The 21,920-nt window shown below is 48.3% G+C and overlaps 1 protein-coding gene across 1 annotated transcript in view; it reads right to left on the bottom strand.

The window, feature by feature from the left end:
* TDRD12 (tudor domain containing 12) overlaps nucleotides 1–21,626 on the bottom strand; it is an 85,842-nt gene extending 64,216 nt beyond the window's left edge. Inside the window, exons 1-3 of the mRNA XM_058674613.1 lie at nucleotides 21,429–21,626; nucleotides 4,281–4,439; nucleotides 939–1,075 (exon numbers count right to left, since the gene is read on the bottom strand). Coding sequence (XP_058530596.1) covers nucleotides 939–1,075; nucleotides 4,281–4,439; nucleotides 21,429–21,506 — 374 coding nt within the window. The 5' untranslated portion in view covers nucleotides 21,507–21,626. The remainder of the gene's footprint in view (nucleotides 1–938; nucleotides 1,076–4,280; nucleotides 4,440–21,428) is intronic.
* Between the last annotated feature and the right edge of the window lie 294 nt (nucleotides 21,627–21,920).

Raw genomic sequence — 21,920 nt, 5'->3', positions numbered from 1 at the left:
GCATGGAAGAGACATCTCTTACTCAAGTCCCCGTGGCCTTGCTTTTTCTTCAGTTCATCTGTTAAACTGATAGCCTCTTTCTCTAAGACAATTATCACAAAGTACTAACACCGCCTTGTGCTGAAGGCTCACAGCCAGCACATGGATACCAGCTCACCCTGAACTGACTCTCCACCCGACTTTGTGAGGACCATACCTGAGTGGGCACTGTTCCCTGCCACCTGAGGTTGCCCATCATTCCCTCCTTTGCGGAGACTCAAGTTTCTCTCTACCTCCTGGTAGTGTCTTTTTCACAGGCAAGCTGCACTGAAGAATTCACTTCACCATCCACGCAAGCTAAGAGGACAGGCTGGAGAGCAGCTGGCCAAGGACACCCAGGAGAGGCAGAGGGAACAGCCGAAACTGGCCCTGGCCCCGTCCCAGGAAGGTAGGTGGAGAAGGGCCAGAGCTGCCCTTGGGGTCTTCGTTAGGATCACTTGCTCCTCTCACCGGTGGACCCGGAACTGAAACCTGCAGTCTTCCCTTCTTTGTATTGAAAGACAGAAACACACAACGGAGAAACAGAAACCGCCTACCCACTAGTTCATTTTCCAAATGCTACCAGGCTGACCCAGGCTGACCCAGGCTGACCTGGTCTCCCACACGGCTGGCAGGGACCCAGCCACTTGAGCCATCCTCTGCTGCCTCTGGCGCTGTGCATTCTGAGGCAGCTGCAACTCAGATCCAGGTACTCCCACATGAGGTGCAGCTTCCAATGCAGTGGCTAACCACCATACCAAATGACTGCCTCACATTTTCATTTCTTGGGGCACAAAACTCCTGTTTCTTCTTTTCTCCAAAAAAAAAAAAGTCAACCCCTTGCTTCAGAAATTGACATTCTCGTTTAAAGTTGGAGGATTAAGGAGGGTGAGGCAAACAAACAGGTCACACATACGTACTTTTTAGATTTTACTGGAATGTACTTGGCGAAATCCACAAGGAAGCACTCTGCCAGGTAATGGTCTGCTGAAGACATGATGGACTTAATGACAGCCCTGCACCAGCACTTCAGTTCCCGACAGTAAACAACACAGACCTGCGAGACAGAAGGCAGCATCTCGATGATGCTCAGTACCAAACACCTCCAGGCACATCATCAGAGCACCAAAAGCTCCTCTTGAAAATCATCTCAGTCTACATGCACCTTGAACAAGATGAGAGGGATGCAGGAAGCTGTCCGAGCTGAGTACTGCCTCCCAGCAGAAGAGCCCCTGAGAAAACGTGGGCAGCCTGGATCCTACTTCACTGTTTTTCATGTCCCAGTCATCTGAACTCCTTAACCAGGGGCATTTTTTTTTTTTTTAGAAAGAAAGACAATGCATTGCTTTCCCCTCCAGCAGCAAAGCCACGGTGAGGATGTCCACCTCCCACACTGGAGGACCTGGGGTCCATTCCTGACTCTGGCCTCCTGCTAATGTATACCCATCCCATGCCCTCACCCTCAGGAGGTAGTGGTGATGGCTCAAGCAGTCGGGTTACTGCCGCCCACCTGGCAGACTTGGATTAAGTACCCAGCACACAGTTCCTGCCCCAGGGTTGTTGTAGGTATTTTGGGAATGAACCAATGGATGGTTGGGCTGCCTCCTCCTTCTCCCTCTGCCTCTCAGACATTTTCTGGTTTAAAAGGAAACAAAACTCACAGATGGCTGTGAAACAAGGGTCCCTTATGTGCTTTACCACAGCTGGGTGGCTCTCCACTCCACGATGACGTGGATGTTTGTCTTTTACTGTCACAATCCCAGAACCAAGTCCACTGCGTGACACATACAGGTATTTCAGGGAGCTCATGGAGGGCTAAGCAATTGGTGCAGCAGCTAAGATGCCCACAGCCCATATAACAGCGCTTGGGTTTGAGTCCCGGATCTACTTCTTACACAGCTTCCTGTTAATCTACAACATGGGAAGCTGCAGGTGATCTGTGCCACCCCAACAGAAAACCCTGCCAGTCCCTTGCTTTGTTCTAACCCAACTGCTACTGCCACAGATGTTTGAGAAGTGAGCCGGTGGCTGGAAGATCAAGCTCTGTCTCCCTCCCTCCCTCCCTCCCTCTCCCTCTTTCCTTCTTCTTTTCAAATAAGTTTTAAATTTTTAAATCAGACTTAATAAGGGACAGATGTTGTGGTACAACCAGGAAAGCCACTGTCTGACACCAGCATCCCATATGGGCACTGGTTCCTGTCCTAGCTGCTCCACTTCTGAATCAGCTCCGCTAGTGGCCTAGAAAAAGCAGCAGAGAATGGTCCAAGTGTCTCAGCCCCTTTAACCAACAAGGGAACTTAGATGAGGCTTCTGGCTTTGGCCTGGCTCAGGTTGTTGTAGCCATCTGGGGAGTGAACTAGCAGATGGACAACCTCTCTCTCGCTTCAACTTTTTTTAAAAAACAAAAGAAATAAACCTTTAAAACAATTAATAGAAAATAGAATTAAAAATTATTTTTGAAGACCATGCATAGCTTTTTCATAATATGTATTTTCCTTTGAAAATTCAATCCAGAGCCAGGAGATTCTTCCGGGTCTCCCATGCAGGTCGCAGGTCCTAAGAACCTGAGCCAGTTTCCACTGCTTTCCCAGTCCATAAGCAGGGAGCTGGAAGGGAAATGAAGCAGCCGGGACACACACCGACACCTCTAGCATCCGATACATGCTAGTGTGGAAAGACTAACCTGTCGAGTCATCACAACAGCCTTGAGAGGAAAGTTCTAATGGAAGAATTCCATCTTGTGATTGTAGAATGGGAAAACCCACCATATTGAAAACAAACGAACATGGATCCAGGCAGTTATGATCACTGCAGGGTTCACAAGGTGAAACACTCGCAACTCCACCATGAGAGAGACATCAAGCTGGCCCTCTGAATCCAGCCGTCCGTTTTATCATCACCATAAGGTACTATCTCCCGATTCAGACCAGTGAGAGAAGTTCACAGAATACATGATAGAATTTCACACCTAACTCTCTCTCCACATAAATGCAAGGACAGATGTTAAACCTCCTGATTAAATATTCATCAGAAGGAAGTCATCAAACTTTCCCAAATATGGACTATTTTTATAGGACATCTGGCCTCATTTCATCCCTTCAGCGAGTCACTGGTATGGAGAAACAACGAATTAGTCATTAACAGTATTTTTGGGCAGGAGTGAAGGAATTCAGATTAGATTTTGTTTCCCTCCTAATAAGTGTATGCACCTTTCTCCACTGTGCACTTACAGAGGTTTACGAAATGGCTGACCTGGGAGAAAATCAGATAACAGTAGTGGAAGCTGAGGCTGTGTGAAGGCAAGTAGGACCCAATATGCAGCACCTAGAACAAAGAACCCTGAGCTGGTCAAAGCCATGCGCAACCAGAGGAAAAAGCGGGCCCAGAATTGAAAATCCCAGGCCGCCTTTGTTGAGGTCCTTTAGGGACATGCCCTGGCTCATACAGCCTTAATGCCTGGTTTGGGACAACATTCTATCACAATGACCCACAGGGATCGGGCACAAGCCCCGCCCCCACCTCCACTAGACCAAATCTGATGTCACCAAAAAACCTAACACAAGCATCAACCATAAATACTAAAACACACTAACGGCATTATGTTAGCTGCCAGAATATTCTTTAAAATTTGTTTAGGGGGCCCAGCACAATAACCTACTGGCTGAAGTCCTTGCCTTGCATTTGCCGTGATCCCATATGGGCACTGGTTCTAATCCCAGGGTCCCTGCTTCCCATGCAGCTCCCTGCTTGCAGCCTGGGAAAGCAGTGGAGGACTGCCCAAAGCCTTGGGAGCTGCACCCACATGGGAGACCCAGAAGAGGCTCCCGGCTCCTAGCTTCAGATCAGCTCCGCTCCAGCCACTGTGGTCACTTGAGGAGTGAACCAGCAGATGAAGGTCATTCCCTCTGCCTCTCCTTCTCTCCGTAAATCTGACTTTCCAATAAAACAAATAAATCTTTTCTTTTTTTAAGAAAAAAGTTATTTAGGAGACAAATAAAACAGTCCCATGTGCTTGTTCATCGCTGGAGGCCCACAGCCAGGGAGGTGGAGGTGGAGGTGGTGGGCTGGGAGCTCGGTCCAGAGCGCTCCCATGGGTGCCATGGACCCAGTGACTGCAGCTGTCTGCTGCTTCCCAGGATCTGCATCAGCAGGAAGTCAGAACCAGGAAGACAAGCAGTCCAACACTGAACACGAGACAAAATTCCACCCCTACATCCTGGTGAGTTTTTCAAGGCATAACTAAAGTACAATCAGATACAGACCTGTCCTTCTTCCAACATTAACGGTTTTATTTCTATATCTTTACACATGCTGTTGTAGAAGTCATTCATGGCTTTATTTAGTTTTTGATAGTCGACTTCATGATCCAAAAAGGTACTATAGCCTTTTATAATAACCCAGAAGCAATCTGGATCTTCAACCTGCAAAATTTTAAAAAGATAAATGAAACAATATAGAACTTGCTTTTAAAGCCAAATAAACCTTAGAATCATATATTTTCTAAATATTCTAACAAATTCTTCAGCTTTCTTATCAAAGAACCAAAGACAAAAGTCCAAAACATATAAGCAATACATAATTCTCAATTAAATGTTACAATTGAAAATGCAAATAGATTCCCCTTGATCTCCTGTAGCCTTAAACAAACATGTATTGCAAACAGACTGAAAGTCAAAGAATGGGAAAAGATATTCCATGCCAACAAGAAAAGAAAAACAAGCACAGGTAGCCATTCTAATATGAGACCAAACAGATTTTAATACAACTATTAAAAGATGCAAAGAAAGACATTATATAATGATTAAATGTATATGTAAATGTATATGCACCCAATGCCGGGGCACCTGGCTGTTTAAAACACTTGTTAATGGATCTAAAAGGAAATAAAAACTCTAATGCAATAATAATGGGAGATTTCAACACCCTACTTTCATCACTGGACAAACTGACTAGACAGAAAATCAACAAAGAAACAATAGAGCTAATATACACTGTGGACCAAACAGACTTGATTGATATTTACAGAATATCATTCCATGGATGCAGAATACAAATTCTTTTCATCAATTCATGGAGCCCACTCTAGAAATGACCACCTGTTATAACATAAAGCAAGCCTTAACAAATTAAAAAAAAAAAAAAGCTGAGGGATTGATTTGATGGTTCAACAATCCTCAATCTGCCAGTCCTGGCATACCACATAGGCACTGGTTCGTGTCCTGCTGCTACATTTCCCATCCAGCTGCTTGTGTGTGGCCTGGAAAAGGAGTAGAGGATGGCCTGAAGCCTTGGGACCCAACACACATGGGAGACCTGTAGGAGGCTCCTGGCTTCGAACCACCATAGCTCTGGCCACCGGGGAGTGAAAGAGCAGATCTGAGATCTCTCTTTGTCTCTCCTCTCTGTAAACTTGTCTTTCCTATTTAAAAAAAACCCTAAAATATACTGAAATCATGCTATGCATCTTTCTGACATTCATGGAATGAGCTGGAAATCATTAACTCAACAATCTCCAGCTTTGTACACTCTGTGGCAGCAGAGGCAACTCCAGATCCAGCCTGCCTGGAGTAACTTTGACCCTGTGTACCTGGCAGTGGCTGCGGGCCCCTCCAGAAGGGCCAGGATGGGCATTCTCTTGCCTCAGGGCACCTGACAGCAGAAGAGGTACCTCCAGATCGGGCTTGCGTGGAGTCATCGTGTGCCACTGACGGAGTTCTGGGTCTGCTGGCCGTTAGCTCTGCGGGCAACCCAGGTTAATTTGGGTGGCACCCGTAGGATACCACGTTGGTGCAATGCACTGAACCAGTAATGAGTTCTCTCTCGGTTCAGTGCATGCATAGCCCTTTCTCACAGTCTAGTGGGGGGCCTAGGCTGTGAAATCCATCCTGCTCCTACACCGCCTGTTTGTGGCATACTGCTCTGTTGCTGCTCCTGGTCGAATCAAACAACTCAGCAGGACGGGCAGTTTTTTCCTTGGGTTCACCTTCAGTTTCCAGTGAACTCCCTTTCCCACCTGGCTGCTGGCTGAGCTCCAGCCACCTGTGGAACTCAGCTGGCTACTCACTGCCTGCCACTGGGGTCTCTGGTCAATGCAACACCACACCATTATCTTGGCTGCTTTCCCATGTCTGTTGATCTCCAGGTGCCTTTCTGCCATTGGCCTGTCCCCTCCTATTACGCTGGCTGATGATTCTCTGTCTGTTTAAGTGTGTCCTTACCTAGTCTGCACTCTTGACTCTTTCCTGGAGTCATCCTGACCCAGCGTGCCCAGTAGTGGCAGAGGGGCATTATGGATGGGGCCTGCATGTGGTCCTCTTGCCTCTGCATATCCAGTAACGGCAAAGGCCACTCCAGAGTGGGTGAGCAGGGCACCAATGGCGCCAGGTGAAGCACTCAGGCTGCCTAGTGGTGTGCTTGGGGACTTAGGGATGTGGGCTTACAGGGGGTTTGGGACATGGCACAAGTGAGGGCGAGTAAGGACCTGAGGGTTCATGTCCAGATGAGGAATGACTACTGAGGGACCTCCACAGGCAAGGTCACTGTACTCGCAGGTTACTGAGGGGGCTGAGACTGAGTGGCTTGGAGGGGAGAACAGGAGAACCTTTAAGGGTCAGACCGAAGCACACATGGGAGACCTGAGGTCGGGTAGTTATCAGTGACCAACACTGAATACCACTCACTGGCACACATTAAAGCTACAGCTGGGGGCCTAACTGGCAGGGCTAGATCACAGTACTTACCAGAGGGAGTTACACAGAGGGTGCATAATGGTAGGCTAGACCATGACACTAACCAATACATGAGAGAATTAGGCCTGGGGGCAGAATATGTTGGGGGGTAAGTGGGCTCACTGCTGTGAAACTGCAATCTCTGTTGGCATGTGCAGGATCTATGGTGGGGACAAGCATGGTTGGGGAGGTAAAGGGTCACCCCAGCTAAGTTGGGGTTCCCAGCAGTGCGCTTGAGAGCCAGAATGGGGGCATTGTGCTGGACTGGACATGGCTGTAGTCTCCATTGGCATGGATGTGGACTGGGTCTGGAAAGCACCAGACTGGACTAGACTCTAGCACCCACTCACTGCTGCTCGCAAGAGCCAAGGTGGATGTAGGATGGAATAGGCTAGGTCTCGGTTCCGGCTAAACCACAGCAGAGCTGTGTCTGGGTGTGGACCAGGTGTGGCTGGGCTGCAACACCCAACAGCAAGAACCTGAAAGGGCGTTGGCTGGTTGGGCAAGAACACTGTCCCTGCCAGGACAAGAGGTAGACAAAGTCAGCCTGGGCCGAGGACCAAGGCGTGCACGAGATCTGCCACTGAGATGAGATGTGACAGCCTCTGTTTACACACCCAAGGAACAGGATACTAGCGTTTGTTTCATTTTGGGTTTTTTGTTGTTATGTTGAGATCTTTACCTAACGGAGAGTTAAAATTGTGATTGAGAATGAAGTAAAGCATGTCATTTAAAAACTGAAGAGAAAAAAGAAAAAGGAAGGAGGGGGGTTGTGGAATGTGGACATGAGGAAGGGTAGGATGGGAAATAACCGTAATATCTTAACTCTGCATTATGATGCATGTGAAAGTTTTCCACTTTAACCAATAAATTTTTAAATACATGTATTAAAAACAGTGATCGTATTAGATGTATACATTAAAATATCCATATATATATAAAAGACTACGAATAATGTTTTCAGTAGTTTGCTTTTTGCAAGCAACATAAATAGATATGAATACAAGTATGGTCTGTTCCTAATTTTTTAAAATGACAGCAGATGAAACAAAAGAAATACAGATGATTACCTACAGGAGAGAAGAAGGAGTAGAAGGAATGAGAATGAAACTCAACTGACTTTCTAAAACATATCTTACATATTCTTGTAATTAGAAATTAAAATCTTCGTTAGAGGAAAAATACAACTATAAAATCAAAAGTTAAATTTGAATTGATAACATGACTCTGTTTATTAACGGGGCCTGGAAGCAGAGAGAGCCCAAAGACCTGGGGTCCAAGGCACCAGTGGCAGAATAGAAGTGCTAATCTTAGTAACCTATTTTTCTGAATACTTCATTATTCTGATAATAAATAAGGAACACCAGTCACTCTGGTGCTGGCAATGGCAGAAGAGTGTATAAGTCATCCACAGGCCACAACTATAAACCCTGGAGAAACACAAACTCACTGTGAAGAGCTACCCCAAGTGGCAGATACCAGAGAGCCAATCCTTCCGAGAGGAACCTCTTGGTTGGGATCTGTGGTTACGAGTTCTCCCCTGTCCACAAGTACTGGGTGACAACTCCACAGAAAGGCTTAATGTGCCCTGGGGAATAAGGGCTGCCAGTGCAGGTGGAAAGGGGCTGGGGGAGGGGAATTATCAAACACATCTACAGAAGACAGCCCTGAAGTCTGCATAACCGTAACCCTCCCCATCCTCACCAGGTAGGTGCTGGACTGCAATGGGGAGATGCCAAAGGACTATGGAGCAGCTCGACAGCTGGAGGGCTGAGAAACATACAGTTTTAGTTGCTGCCCAGGAGAAACCCAGAACTCTGGGCTTGCAACATCACTCAATCCTTCACACTCAGAGACAATAAAACTCCACTTCCTGCAGGAGGCCTGTTCCAGGATGATGGCAGTCATTCACTGGAGTACCTACCCAAGAAGCAGGCATCTGGTTTGTAAGTCAAGACCCTCCCTGCCTCCCACAACAGAAATCTCAGGTTCAATACCCAGTTCCAGCTCCTGACTCCCACCTCCTAAAGCAGAGCGTGGAGGCAGCACTGAAGGCTAGATGAAGCCGTTTTCCGCCTCACCTATGTGGGAGGCTTGGAATGAGTTCCTTCTACCAGCTCTGGCTTCAATTCAGTCCTGGCAATGGCTGGCATTTGGGAAACGAACCAGTGGGTAACAGATTTCTATTCCTCTCCCTCTCCTTCTCACTCCACCTCTTCAATAAAATAGGTAAATAAATAAGCAAGCAAGCCTTTCTGAGAAAGCTCAACAACGCCAGGACTGTTCCAGCACACAGCTGTGACACACCCTGATCTGCTGCTCTTCACTCAACATGGCTTGCAAATTTGCCACTGTGAAAAGTCTTTTCTCCATTCAGGAGCCATTCCTTCCAGCTGTAATCCCTAAGAAGGAAAAGGCCATACACCCAGGTTCTGTAGGAGTGCTCAATGGCCACAGTTTCTGGCTAGCGCACAGAGCTGGAATAACTGCACTTACACCTTACAATCTCTTCTGATGCTTCACTTGAGCTGTGCCACCCCCAGCCCTCCCTTTAATACACCAGGCAGCTCTGCACCACTGGGAATGAAGCGCAGTCGCCTCCCCTTTGCCAGGAGTCTCTCTAACTAATGTCTGATGCAAAAAAAAAAAAAAAAAGGCTTTGACTTGCATGCCTGTAAAACAGAGTTGGGTGTGGGTGTCCTGCCAACTTACAGAGGACAGAAAAGGCAGAAAGCACAGAAGCCCTCTGCCGGGACGCAGAGACCTCCGAGCAGAACCAAGGCATGAAACACCAAAGCACGGTCAGACAACTCTTCTGAAGTGGTTAATCTGCGAGTCGACACCATTCACCCAAATGTGACATCCAGTCACATGATTACCGTGTGAGGAAATGAAAGTGCATGGATGGTCAGGGAAAAGGCCAATGGAAAGGACTCAAGCTGCACAAGCATTGCAATGAACAGGTGAGGACCTAACAGCAATCTTTATAGCCACTCCTGAGTAAACGGAGGGCTCTCCACCTTGACTGCATGATACTGGATTTTCTGTCTTTACCTATCTCCACAATGCCATGATACACTTAAACAGCAGGATGTTAAATGTGTAACTTACTAAAGGACTATACTACTGTGATAATAATGGGGGTGAAGTGGTAGGAGGACGAAAATGTGGAAGGAGGAAGGGGAGAGGGAGGGAGGAATCCTCATACCTAAAACTGTATCATGGAAAATAATAATGACCAAAAGATAATAAAAATATGCTAATCTTTAAAAAAACAATCTTTGGCGGGCTCCTGAGTGCCCTCATGCCCAACGTGTCCTTAGTCCTTCCCACCCCAGGAGGTACCCTTAAGTCACCAGCCCCGCCAACCATAGTAGCTGTGTAGCCCACAGCACCTGTCCCCATCGCAAATGGGCCTCTCACACCCACTAGTTTGCCCTCTCTTTGTCACGTCCATGGCTTTAAAACAGTGTTCATTTGACTAAAGGAGCTTAAGGACAAAATGGTGGAAGCAGCTGGCTAGACTATGGAGGAAGCAGACCAAGAAGAGCAGACCAAGGAGGCGGGGTGCCAGAGGAGGGAACAGCAAAACTTCACAGATTAAATGGCTGAGGGAGATTTAAAAACAATTTCAGGTGGGCCTCAGGATGGGGTGTCCTGTTCACATCCCAACTCCAGCCACCATGTGCACGTGGTGAGCTGTCCCAGGGCCTGCCTGGAATCAGGGGGCTGCTTCCTTTGGAATGAGTACACCAAGGGGGGAAATCTCCATGACTGGGTAGGTCCGGGGCCCACCCACCACCCTCATTGGGCGGTGAATGGGATTGGGGAGGGGCGCGACCTTGGGCCTAGGGATTTAAACCTCCAGCAGCCGGGAGGCTGTTGGTGGGCCTCAGGATGGGGTGTCCTGCCCGCATCCCGACTCCAGCCACCATGTGCATGTGGTGAGCTGTCCCCGGGCGGCCAGTGCGCCATTTGGCGCCAGGCTCTGCCTGCTGGCCGCCCAGCCGGGGAGTTCTGGGGTTTTGGTTCTTTGAATCATTGCTTAGGTAGCTCCAGGTTGAACTCACGGTGCTTCTGGGATCTGAGTTAATCCTAGAGATTCCCAATGACAATAACTCTTCCTTTGAAAACTTGTAATCACTGAACAATGCTGAGCACTGAACACCAGTTCATGCAAAAGCTAAGGCTCAGGGCTTGTCCAGAATGATATCCTATTACCTGACATGATGAAGGATCAGGAGAGTGGACACATTAGGCAGGGCCATAACATTAACTAGCACTCGAGAACCATACTCGGGTGTAGATTCTGTAGTGGATGTGTGGGCCAAACCCCATGGAAATTCTAGCCCCACTGGTTAGCTCGAGGGTTGAGGTGGTAATGGATTAAGCTAGGTGTGACCAAGGAGCTTGCCATCAATCACAGGTAAAGGAACCCGCAACAGTCTGGACTGGTCAAGGCAGCAGCACCCGAATGTGCATCCTGAATAGGGTGTGGGGTGGGCCAGGCTGCAATGTTCACCAGCTCATAAAAGGCCAAAGGGAAGGCCAGACTGCGTTGGGCACTGGCCTAAAACCCATTGGCATGCATGAGAACTGGGTCGGGGAGTGGATCAAGTGGAGGAACTTGGGAAACTCCCCTGGAAAGTCACAGCTCCTGCTGGTGAACATGTGGTCAGGACCTGGGGGTCAGACAAGCTGGGCAAAGGAGCTCCAACAGTTGGCCAATGTGTAACTGGTAATGGAACAGGATGTACTGGGCAGGACTGAGCAAACCTTAGCCCACAAGCAAAACTAGAAACCAGGATGGAGCACAGGTCATGCCGAGTTAGGCTGTTACACCTACTGGTCTGCATGAGTCAAGGATGCAAAGCCACAGTGTCTAAGGCAGAGGCCAGGACAAGTGAGGGACTGAGCCAAGCTGAGTCAGAGCAACCACTGGCATGCGCGTGATCTATGGCTGGGAACAGGCCTGGTTGGGGAGCTAAAGGGACACCCTAACTGGGTTCAGCTTCCTACCAAGGGGCACACGAGCTGGAATGGGGGCTGCTTTCTAACCAGGAAACAGTTGTAGTCTCTCTTGGCACTGGGACTGGACGCACCAGGCTGGGCTAGACCCCAACACCGTCTGGTGTCTGGAAGACCAGGGTAGATGTGGGATGGACTAGGCTAGGTCTCAACCCCTACTGAGCCATGTGTGAGCCGTATGTGGGTAAGGACAAGCCATGGCTGGGCTGAAACATTCAACAGCAAGAACCAGAATGGGTTGAAAGCCAGCCAAAAAAGACACTGTTCCTGCTAGGACAGGAGGTGAACTGTGTAGGGTTGGCTCACGGACACCCTGGTATGCGCAAAATCTGGCATTGGGAGGGGTTCTGATGGAGGAACCTGGGCAACTCCTCTGACAGGACACAGATCCTGCAGGTAAATGCAAGAAACATGATATGAAACATCCCAGAATAGTCCATGGACAGTTTCCCACTGGCATACATTTGGCATGGGTCTGGGGCAGACCAGGCTGAATCAGTTCATGTCATCCACTGAAAAATCCAAACGCCAGAACAGTGTGGGTCGAGCCAGGTCTGGTCCCGACAAAAACCAGTGCACAATATGGAATGCCAGGGCATGGTTGCCTGTACTGGATGTGACTGCAGCATGCTTGAGAACCAGGAAGGGAGGGGGCAGAGCCAGCAGGGGGATTAAGGGGCTGGTCCCCTTACCGAAAACTCCCACTGGAGAGCGTGGGCTGTAATGGGGACAGACCAGACTAAGCAGGGTTACAACACCTGTGTGCCTCATGTGGACTAGATCAGGGAAAAGCCAGGCTGGGCTGATTGTTCCTACTGGTGCAAACAACAATTAGAGTGGGTGAGGGTTGTTGGGGCTTAGCTGCAGCACAGGTGGCAGAAGCTGGCACTGGGGGCTAATTCTGTCAAGTTAAACCACAGAATTACCTGGAGAGTGCATACTACAGGAGTGGGAGTGGCCTGGGAGGGAAACAGTGGGCTCCTTTCTCTTCGGTTACCATTCCCACTAGAGAGCATGAAAACCAGGACAGAGGCAGGGGTCGCTAGACAGAGAGGCACCCAACATCCATGAGGGCTGGACAGTTGAGCTGTATGAGAACAGAAGGGGATGTGGGACAGACGGGACTAGTCCACTGCACATACGGGCAAACCAGGGTAGGGGGCAGGCCTGGTGGGGGTTATTGTGGGTCGCCCCGACTAGGCTGCAGCTCCCACTGGTTTATGTGAGGGCTGAGTATGTGCTGGGCAGAACCAGGCTGGACTGCAACACCCACTGGTTCCAGTGGAAGTCGGGGCTGAAAACAGAACCAACCCAGCAATTGAAACCACCAGCTGATCGTGGAGATGGACTGTGCTGGGCCCTGTGCTTGCTAAAACATATAAGAATCTGGTCTGGGAATACCTCAAAGTTTCTTTGGGGATCTCCCCAATCAAAATGCCAGACTCAGAACCCTAACCAAGAAGAGACAGAAGAAAGAACAAGTCAATCAACCACCTCAGCTATATGTTGGCAGCGAAATACTAGGCAAATGGAGACTCTACGATGAACTATGTCAATCAGTGGATTCTTCAACGGCCTCATCGTGCTTGGAGTGGCGAGACTGGCAGTGATTCATAACTGGTGAACTATCAAAAAGCACTTGAGCAAGAATCTCAGAGCATGCCCCACATCCAGGACTAGGGGTGGGTGGGAAACTGGGTGGGGCTTCTCCCTCAATATCCCCCTTTACCTTGAACCTTTTTACCCAAATTAACTATGTAAAGATTGTCCAAAATATAAAAAACAATAAATAAAAAATAAATAAAAAATAAAAACAATTTCGGGTGAAAAAAGGAAAATTCTATAAACAAATTTTGGAAAATTTAAGTTTCAGAAAAGCTAAACACACGGAACACAAGCTTTACTAGTGGCACACACATTGCTCTTGTAAGACTGCACTGGAGGGTCCCGATCAGTGCAGCAGGACAAGAAAAAGACAGGAAGAATAAAAAGGGAGACAAAAGTAAAATTGTTTTTAAATATAAGTGATCTGATTATCTATACAGCAAATCTTAGAGACTATAAAACGGAAATAAAAATATGTAAATAAATGAAAGGCATAAACATACGTGTTATCAAAACTACCCAGAGAGATTTAGAGATTCAACTCAATCCCTATCACACAAACAGAAAAACCTCAGAATCTCAAGTGATCCCAAATAACCAAAACAATCAAAACAGTAACCAAAAAAAAAAGGAACAGAACTTATGGTGTAGGAAAAAGGAGAATCAAAATTCTGGTTGAAAAGGGAAGGAGAAAAATAAACTGCTTGGTGAAGGTCACAGGAGTTTTGAATTTTTTTTTTAAAGATTTATTCATTTTATTACAGCCAGATATACACAGAGGAGGAGAGACCGAGAGGAAGATCTTCCATCCGATGATTCACTCCCCAAGTGAGCCGCAACGGGCCGATGCGCGCCGATCCGAAGCCGGGAACCTACGCCGCCAGGCCTGAGTTTTGAATTTTTAATCCTTGGTAGGAAGGTGGTTTTCCAGCTCCAAAAGGACATACTGAAGTTGCCACAGTTAAAAGTTCATGTTGGGGGCCCAGCGGCGTGGCCTAGTAGCTAAAGTCCTCACCTTGAATGCCCCGGGATCCCATATGGGCGCTGGTTCTAATCCCGGCAGCTCCACTTCCCATCCAGCTCCCTGCTTGTGGCCTGGGAAAGCAGGAGAGGACGGCCCAAAGCTTTGGGACCCTGCACCCGCGTGGGAGACCTGGAAGAGGTTCCTGCTTCCCGGCTTCGGATTGGCGCGCACCGGCCCGTTGCGGCTCACTTGGGGAGTGAAACATCGGATGGAAGATCTTCCTCTCTGTCTCTCCTCCTCTGTGTATATCTGACTGTAATAAAATAAATAAATCTTTTAAAAAAAAAAAAAAGTTCATGTTGGATCCAGGAAGGGCAGGTAGTCCATCATGGGGCAAGCCACCACTTGTCCCTGCCTCCTGCCTCTTAAGGCTCCCTCAATGCTCTTAGCTGAGTCCCCAGAGGATCTGAAGCACTTACTTTGAAAAAGCAGGTGCAAGCCCCCCAGGTACTGCAACTAGGAATAAAGGAAAAGAACCTTAGTTTCACTTTGCTGACTTTTAGAATTGAGGGCATGATTAAGCAGAACAGTTTGGGGCATTCATAGTGCCCCTAGCAGAACTGACAGGTGCAAGGTGGACAACAGTGAAAACATCTGCCAAGGAGGCTTCTCACTAATCAGGAATCAAAGTCAGAGGTCAAAAAACCATCAGATACGACAGCAGTTCCAAGTGTAAATAATGCAGACCAGCAAAGTGGTGGCATTATTCCCTTGAACCATTTGTTAGCTCCCAGGGAAACCAGTCTTTGGATCCTTAGAGAGTATAACTGCAAAATTGACCAAAAGAACATGCAAAGACACGAACAACACTGGAGCCTACAACTCTGAGTTCGGGGAAACCTCATGACTTACAGATAGCTCTTCCTCCATTCCACAGGCAGTGGTGCATGGCTGTTCTTACTTGGTAAAGGAATGTCTGGTTATTTTCAATAATGAATAAGACTGGTGTGTGTTACCCAAATACATGACTCCTGAGTCTCACTGTCGCCCAACTTCGTGGAGGGACAAGTGGTGGTCAGCCACTTCAGCAACTGCAGTTCCATGATGCTCTGATGTGTCTGGGGCTGCCAGCACCACACCGTCTCAGTATGGGCACACCCTATCCTGGGAGGTGCAGGTACTATTGAACCAATTCAAGATGGAGATCAGGGGTTGCACTTCTCATGAAGGAGTAAGTCCCAGTAAGCGGAGGTCATGAGATTGAACTGAGTCCCAGGTGAACAGGAGGAAGGATCATCCAAGAGACAGAGGCACAGCATCAGTGACTGGCTAGGTCTGCTCACTGCCCTGTGGTCCCTGACCTGCACTGAGGGAACTGCCCACGACAGGAGGCGAGTGAGGGAGTGAGGATCCTTGGCAGCACACTCAGGAATGCAGAAACCCAGAGGGCAGGATGAGAGCCCAGTCCATGGGGTCTGCCAGGGAGGCAGCAGGGCTGGATGGGACCCTACTTTCTCCCTGGATGCCAGGCTTCACTCTGCCCAGGGGCCCACAGTGCGCACCCTCCCTGCAGAGGTGCATGGTGTCCTGTATCTTGTTGGGGGGCAAGACCACCTGGCACCTGTGGGGTAATTAAAAAGCAGCTGTCTTTTCCCTGACATGATCTAGAAACACAAGTCCACCAGAGTTTTTTGGTTTTGTTCTTTTTGCAAAGAAGGGGGTAGCTAGAAATCAACAGACTAATAACAGATCCATACAGGCAAGCCAAAGTTATCAGAACAGCCACGCTAACTACATAGTTGGAGGCCTCAAGACCTTCTGACTTTCAAGGTCCAAGACTTCACTACATGAAAACAGCAACCAGGAAAGTCCAGCCACCTAACTCAATGCAACAGAAACAGACCCACATGCATGAGGTTTAACTGATTTCTAATAAAGCCACAAAGAAAGGCAACACAAAAAGCAGTCTTCTCAGCAAATGATGCTGGAACCATGGGATATCGACGTACAAAACAACACCCCCACCCATTCCTGACCCCGGACACAAAAATTAAATCCAACAGCTCATAAATCTAAAAACCATAAAACTCCTAATAGGAAGAAATCCTTGTGACTCAAGTAGACAAAGATACAACCCCAAAAGTGTAATTTATAAAAGCAAAAATTAATACACTTAAGTCCAAAGTAAAACCCTTTGCTCCTTGAAGCACATAAGAGACAAACCATAAACCTGAAGAAAATAATTGCAAGTCATATATCCAACAAGGAATTTAATATTCAAAAATACTTTAAGGATTCAAAATTATTAGAAAACTGTAACAGCCTTGACAGCTACTTCACTTTCATCATCTTTGGATGAAAGGATGGTTAACAAGCCTGTGAAACGATTAATACATTGTCGTTACAGACATGCAAACTAGCACCACCATGAGATGCCATTACCTGACCACTAGAAGGGCTATTAACTGATAAATCTGACCACACTAAGTGCCTACAGGGATGCAGGGCAAGCAAAACTCTCATATATTCTTGACAGGAATGAAAAGCAGTTATTTTGGAAAACAGCTTGACAGTTTCGCATGAACTTAAACATACAAATAATCATATCCTAGCTATTTCCCCAAATGGACTCCTGGGTCTTTGCAAAAACATAAGTCTCCCAAAAGCGGAAACTCAAATGGGCTTCTCTGTTAGCATGAATGAACCCAGGAGCGCCCACACAATGCAGCTCACTGCGACGTGAAGGAAGCAGCTGTTGTACTGATCACACGGACCATGGCAGACGAGCACCCATGTGCTGTGTTTGAACACAACAGGTTCCCACTGCTGTGTCACTGTGGACCCGTCATCTCATGTCCTGACACTTTGGAAAAAGGAAAAACTAATAGTGGCAGAAAACAGTGATCTTTTTGGTAGAGAAACAATACAAAGGAGCTTCATCTAGCGATTTGGGGAAGTGACAAATTTCTTGTGAATTGTGACTAGGGTGGTGACTATGTGATGGTGCGCATTTTCAAAACACATAATTCTACATCAAAAAAATAATTTTATTGTAAATAGATTATGTATTAATCAAAAAAATGGGTGGAGGCTGGTGCTGTAGTGTAGCCGGCTACTGCTCTGCCTGCAGCACTGGTATCCTGTAAGGGTGCTGGTTTAAGTGCCAGCTCCTCCGCTTCTGATCCAGCTCCTTCATTATGGTGTGAGAAAGCAGCAGAGGAGGGCTTAAGCCCTTGTGCCCCCATGTGGGAGACCTGGAAGAAGCTTCCAGACTCCAGCTTCGTATCAGCCCATCTCTGGCCATTGCAACCATTTGTCTTTCCTTCTCTTTCTCTGTAACTCTTTCAAGTAGATTAAATGGATAAATCTTCACAACAATGACAACAAAAAACAGAAGTGGGCTTTTGGCGTAGCAGTTAAGCTCAGGTTGGGTCCATGTCCCACAGTGAAGTACCTAGGTTCCAGTCCAGGTTCTGCTATGGATTCCAGCTTGTTGGTACTTAAGTCGCACCTTGGGAGGCCACTTGACCGTGCTTCAAGTGACTGGGGCCTTGCCACCAATGTGGGAGACCTGGCTTGAGTTCTCTGCTCCAGGCGTTGTGCTGGCACAGCCTTGGCTACTGTGGGCATCTGGAAATTAACAAAGGATAGGAGAGCTCTGTCTCTCCCTGCGTCTCAACCTTTCAAAGAAATAAATGAGTTTGTTAGCTGTTCCAATCCTGATTATGTTTTCTATCCCTTTTTGATATGCAAAATATATTTTCTGATAATACTAATAAAAAGTTAAAATTCTAAATTAGTACTTTTAAAAAGTATTTAATTATTCAAAGTACAGTTACACAGACACAGAGAGCTCAATCTTCTATCCGCTGGTTCACCTCCCAAATGGCTGAAATGGCCAGGAGCTCATTCATGTCTTCCATGTGGGTGCAAGAGCCCAAGCTCTTGGGCCATCCTCCACTGCTTTCCTAGGTGCATTCGAGGGGAGCTGGATTGGAAGTGGAAGAGCCGGGTCCCAAACAGGTGCCCATCTGTGGTGGCTTAACCCATATGCCACAGTTATCAACTTTTTTTTTAAAGAAAGCATCTTGGGCCTGGCGCCGTGGCCTAGTGGCTAAAGTCCTCGCCTTGACCGCTCCGGGATCCAATATGGGCGCCAGTTCTAATCCCAGCAGCTCCACTTCCCATCCAGCTCCCTGCTTGTGGCCTGGGAAAGCAGTGGAGGACGGCCCAATGCCTTGGGACTCTGCAACCGTGTGGGAGTCCTGGAAGAGGTTCTTGGTTCCCGGCTTCAGATCAGCGCAGCACCGGCTGTTGCGGTCACTTGGGGAGTGAATCATCAGATGGAAGATCTTCTTCCTCTCTGTCTCTCCTCCTCTCTGTATATCTGACTTTGCAATAAAATAAATAAATCTTTAAAAAAAAAAAAAAAGAGGGCCCGGCGACATGACCTAGCGGCTAAGGTCCTAGCCTTGAAAGACCCGGGATCCCATATGGGCGCTGGTTCTAATCCCGGCAGCTCCACTTCCCATCCAGCTCCCTGCTTGTGGCCTGGGAAAGCAGTGGAGGACGGCCCAATGCATTGGGACCCTGCACCCGCGTGGGAGACCTGGAAGAGGTTCCTGGTTCCCGGCTTCGGATCGGCGCGTACCGGCCCGTTGCGGCTCACTTGGGGAGTGAATCATCGGATGGAAGATCTTCCTCTCTGTCTCTCCTCCTCTGTGTATATCTGGCTGTAATAAAATGAATAAATCTTTAAAAAAAAAAAAAGAAAGAAAGTACCTTGCCCTCTGTTGTGACTTACACAGCATTATCATTAAAAAAAAAAAAAAAAAAAAACCTTAGCCTAAACTTAGAGACAACAGGCCATGACAACTAAATGCAATGTGTAGTTTCTTATTGGGTTCTTAATCAGAGGAAACAAGTCACAGAGGCTGTATCAGGACAATAGGAGAAGTGTGGCTCGAGACTACGTTAGACGAGTGTCACACCAACATTAAGTTTCAAGAGGAACCAACACACTGAAGTGTTCTAAGTTCTTGGCTTTCAAAACAGTTAAGCACAAATTTTTTTTTTTTACATACTTGTATTTCTAAAGACAAGTGCAGCAAAACGATCACAATTAGTGTGGGTGTGATACAGTTATTTGTGACACTTTTATGTTTGAAAATTTTCAAAATCCAATTTAGGAAAGATGCATTTTTCAAAAGTACAGGGCTGGGCATCTGAAGCAGCATTGAGGCTCCAGCATGAGACACCCACATCCCAGAGCAGAGTTCCTAGTTCACACAGAGGCTGCTCAGCTTCCAATCCAGCTTCCTGCTAACACGCATCCTTGGGGAGGCAGCAGTTAACGGTCCACAGTACTTGGGTTGCCATGTGGGAGACCAGGATGGAATCCCGCGCTGCTGGCTTCCTCCTGACCCAACCCCGATTGCTGTGTGCATTCTGGAGTAAACGAACAGATGGAAGATCTCTCTTCAGCTGTTTACCCAATACAAATACATATACATATAAATTATTTTTTAAAATGTTAAAGGCATGGTAGGTCCTTTGAAGCTGCTAGAAGGCTTTATTATGATGCTTTAATCTGCTTCTGAAACCTCGACGATAGAAGCCAGGTCCACTTTTACCAGACAGCAGTTATGAATGGTTCTAGTGACCAGTTCCTTCAAGAGCTTCCCTGGGATGCATTCTGCAGCGCTCCAAGGCCAAGGGCCCACTTCAGATTCAGAATGAGCGTTCACCTATCTTCTTGCTCACTTCCAAATGGCCACAAAAGCTAAGTGTGGCCCCAGGCAGGTCCAGGATCTCCAGTCTGATTTACAACACAGGTGACGGGTAAAAGTGCTCAGGCCACCATCATCTGCCTTCCCACACACATACGCCAGGAGGTGACTCAGAAGCCGAGTGGTCAGAAAACAGTCTGATGTGGGATGCAGGCAGCTTAACCGGCTGGGCCAGGCCAGCCCCTCTTTACATACATTGCTCATCGGCTCTGATTTTTGCCCTCATTAGCCAGAAGGAACCTGTGTCAGGAACAGCACAGCCTCCACTGTAGGGCTCCTGGTGATGCGGCACTGGCCTCTGCTGGGTTTGCCCAGCCCTGCAGCCCCTCTGTGGTGGGTCAGTCTAGGTAAGCCGCTTTACATCTCAATTTGGTTTCTACAAGCAGAAAATTGTTGGGTCAAGTTGTATGCTAATGAGGCACCCTATCTGAACAATCTGGTATCTCCAGCAGCCTGTTTCCCAGCACAAATTTAGAGAGTCCTCAATCAGCCCTGTTTGGTAGAAACAACAAGATGTTTTTCCTTTCCTGTTTTTTGGACGTGGAATCGTGGTGGACCTGGAAACCTTATCACCAAGGTTAGTTGTGTTTACTTCCAAAACACGCATAAAAACTGTGGCAATGCAAGTTAAGATGCTGCCTGCAATGTGGGCATTCCCTTTGAGCACCAGTTCCAGTCCTGTCTGTTCTACTTCTAACCCAGCTCCCTGCTAACACACCAAAGATCATCTCAGAGCTTGGAGCCCTGACCGCCCCTGTGGCCACTGACCTTCAAATTAACCAATCTAGTTGTTGTTGTTGTTATTGTTAAAATAGAGAGGGCACCGGGAAAGTCCTCTTTTACAGAAGGAACTGTGTGTGAGTAGCATCCTTAGGATTGATGGGTAACATCTGACTAGTGGACAGGAGCTCTGCAGTTAGATCTGAAATCCCTTAAAGTTCTTGGAGTAGGCCTCTAAAGGAAGTCAGCTTCAGGCTTAGGCCCAAGTTCTCAAACGCCTTCTACGGGGGCACAACAAGCTGGCAGTTTCACAAATCCCACCACTTGCTGTGCCCCTCACTTCCCAAAGCACAACTGCCTGCTGAAGGGTGCGTGGAAGGCCAGGTTCTTCCCAGAGGCTGAGCCCAAAGGTAGCGGGGGCTGGATGGCAGACAGGTCAGCATACCCGTAAAGGACTCCTAACTCTGTTCCTTTTGACGAGGTCCCACCGTGGCGGTACAAAGGACTGGGAAGGGCTCAACAAGGACCCTACACAGGCTAGGGGTCCACAGGCCACACTGCGGGGGGCTCGCTCACCTTAAGCACCAGGACCTCGAGCATCTTCCCCGTGCCTCTGGCCCGAAGGCCCTGGAAGACATGCCCCGTGGCGGGCATGGAGGGCGTCTCGAGCCGCGCTTCCTCCTCCACCGCCTGGTCGCCGGCACTTGGCACGGTGCCCAATGCCTGGGCTTTCCGCGGGGCCCACGCCCGCTGACTCCACGGGGACTCCAGCTTTCCAGTCCTCGTGATCTGCGTCCACTCGCCCAGAGGTGACGCGCTCGCTCCGTCTGCCGCCGCTGCCGCGTGCGCGCTCCAGACTGCACGCCGCCTTCACGTCGGACCGGCGCACCACGCCTCGGGATCAGCGCAATGGCGCCGGCCCCCGTGCCTCCGGCCTAGCGCCCCCGCGCCGGCCTCCAAGCGTCGCGGAACCTCGTGGAGCGTCCAACGGCCCTGACAACGGCCGGCCTGCGCGCAGCTCGACCCGGGAGGGGTTGTGGGATTCTCGCCGCTGGGCTGGGGGCGCGA

This window comes from Ochotona princeps, chromosome 16 (assembly GCF_030435755.1).
Source record: "Ochotona princeps isolate mOchPri1 chromosome 16, mOchPri1.hap1, whole genome shotgun sequence".
Lineage (NCBI taxonomy): Eukaryota > Metazoa > Chordata > Mammalia > Lagomorpha > Ochotonidae > Ochotona > Ochotona princeps.
Note: the sequence above shows the minus strand (reverse complement) of the source record. Positions and strands in the feature narration are given on the sequence as shown.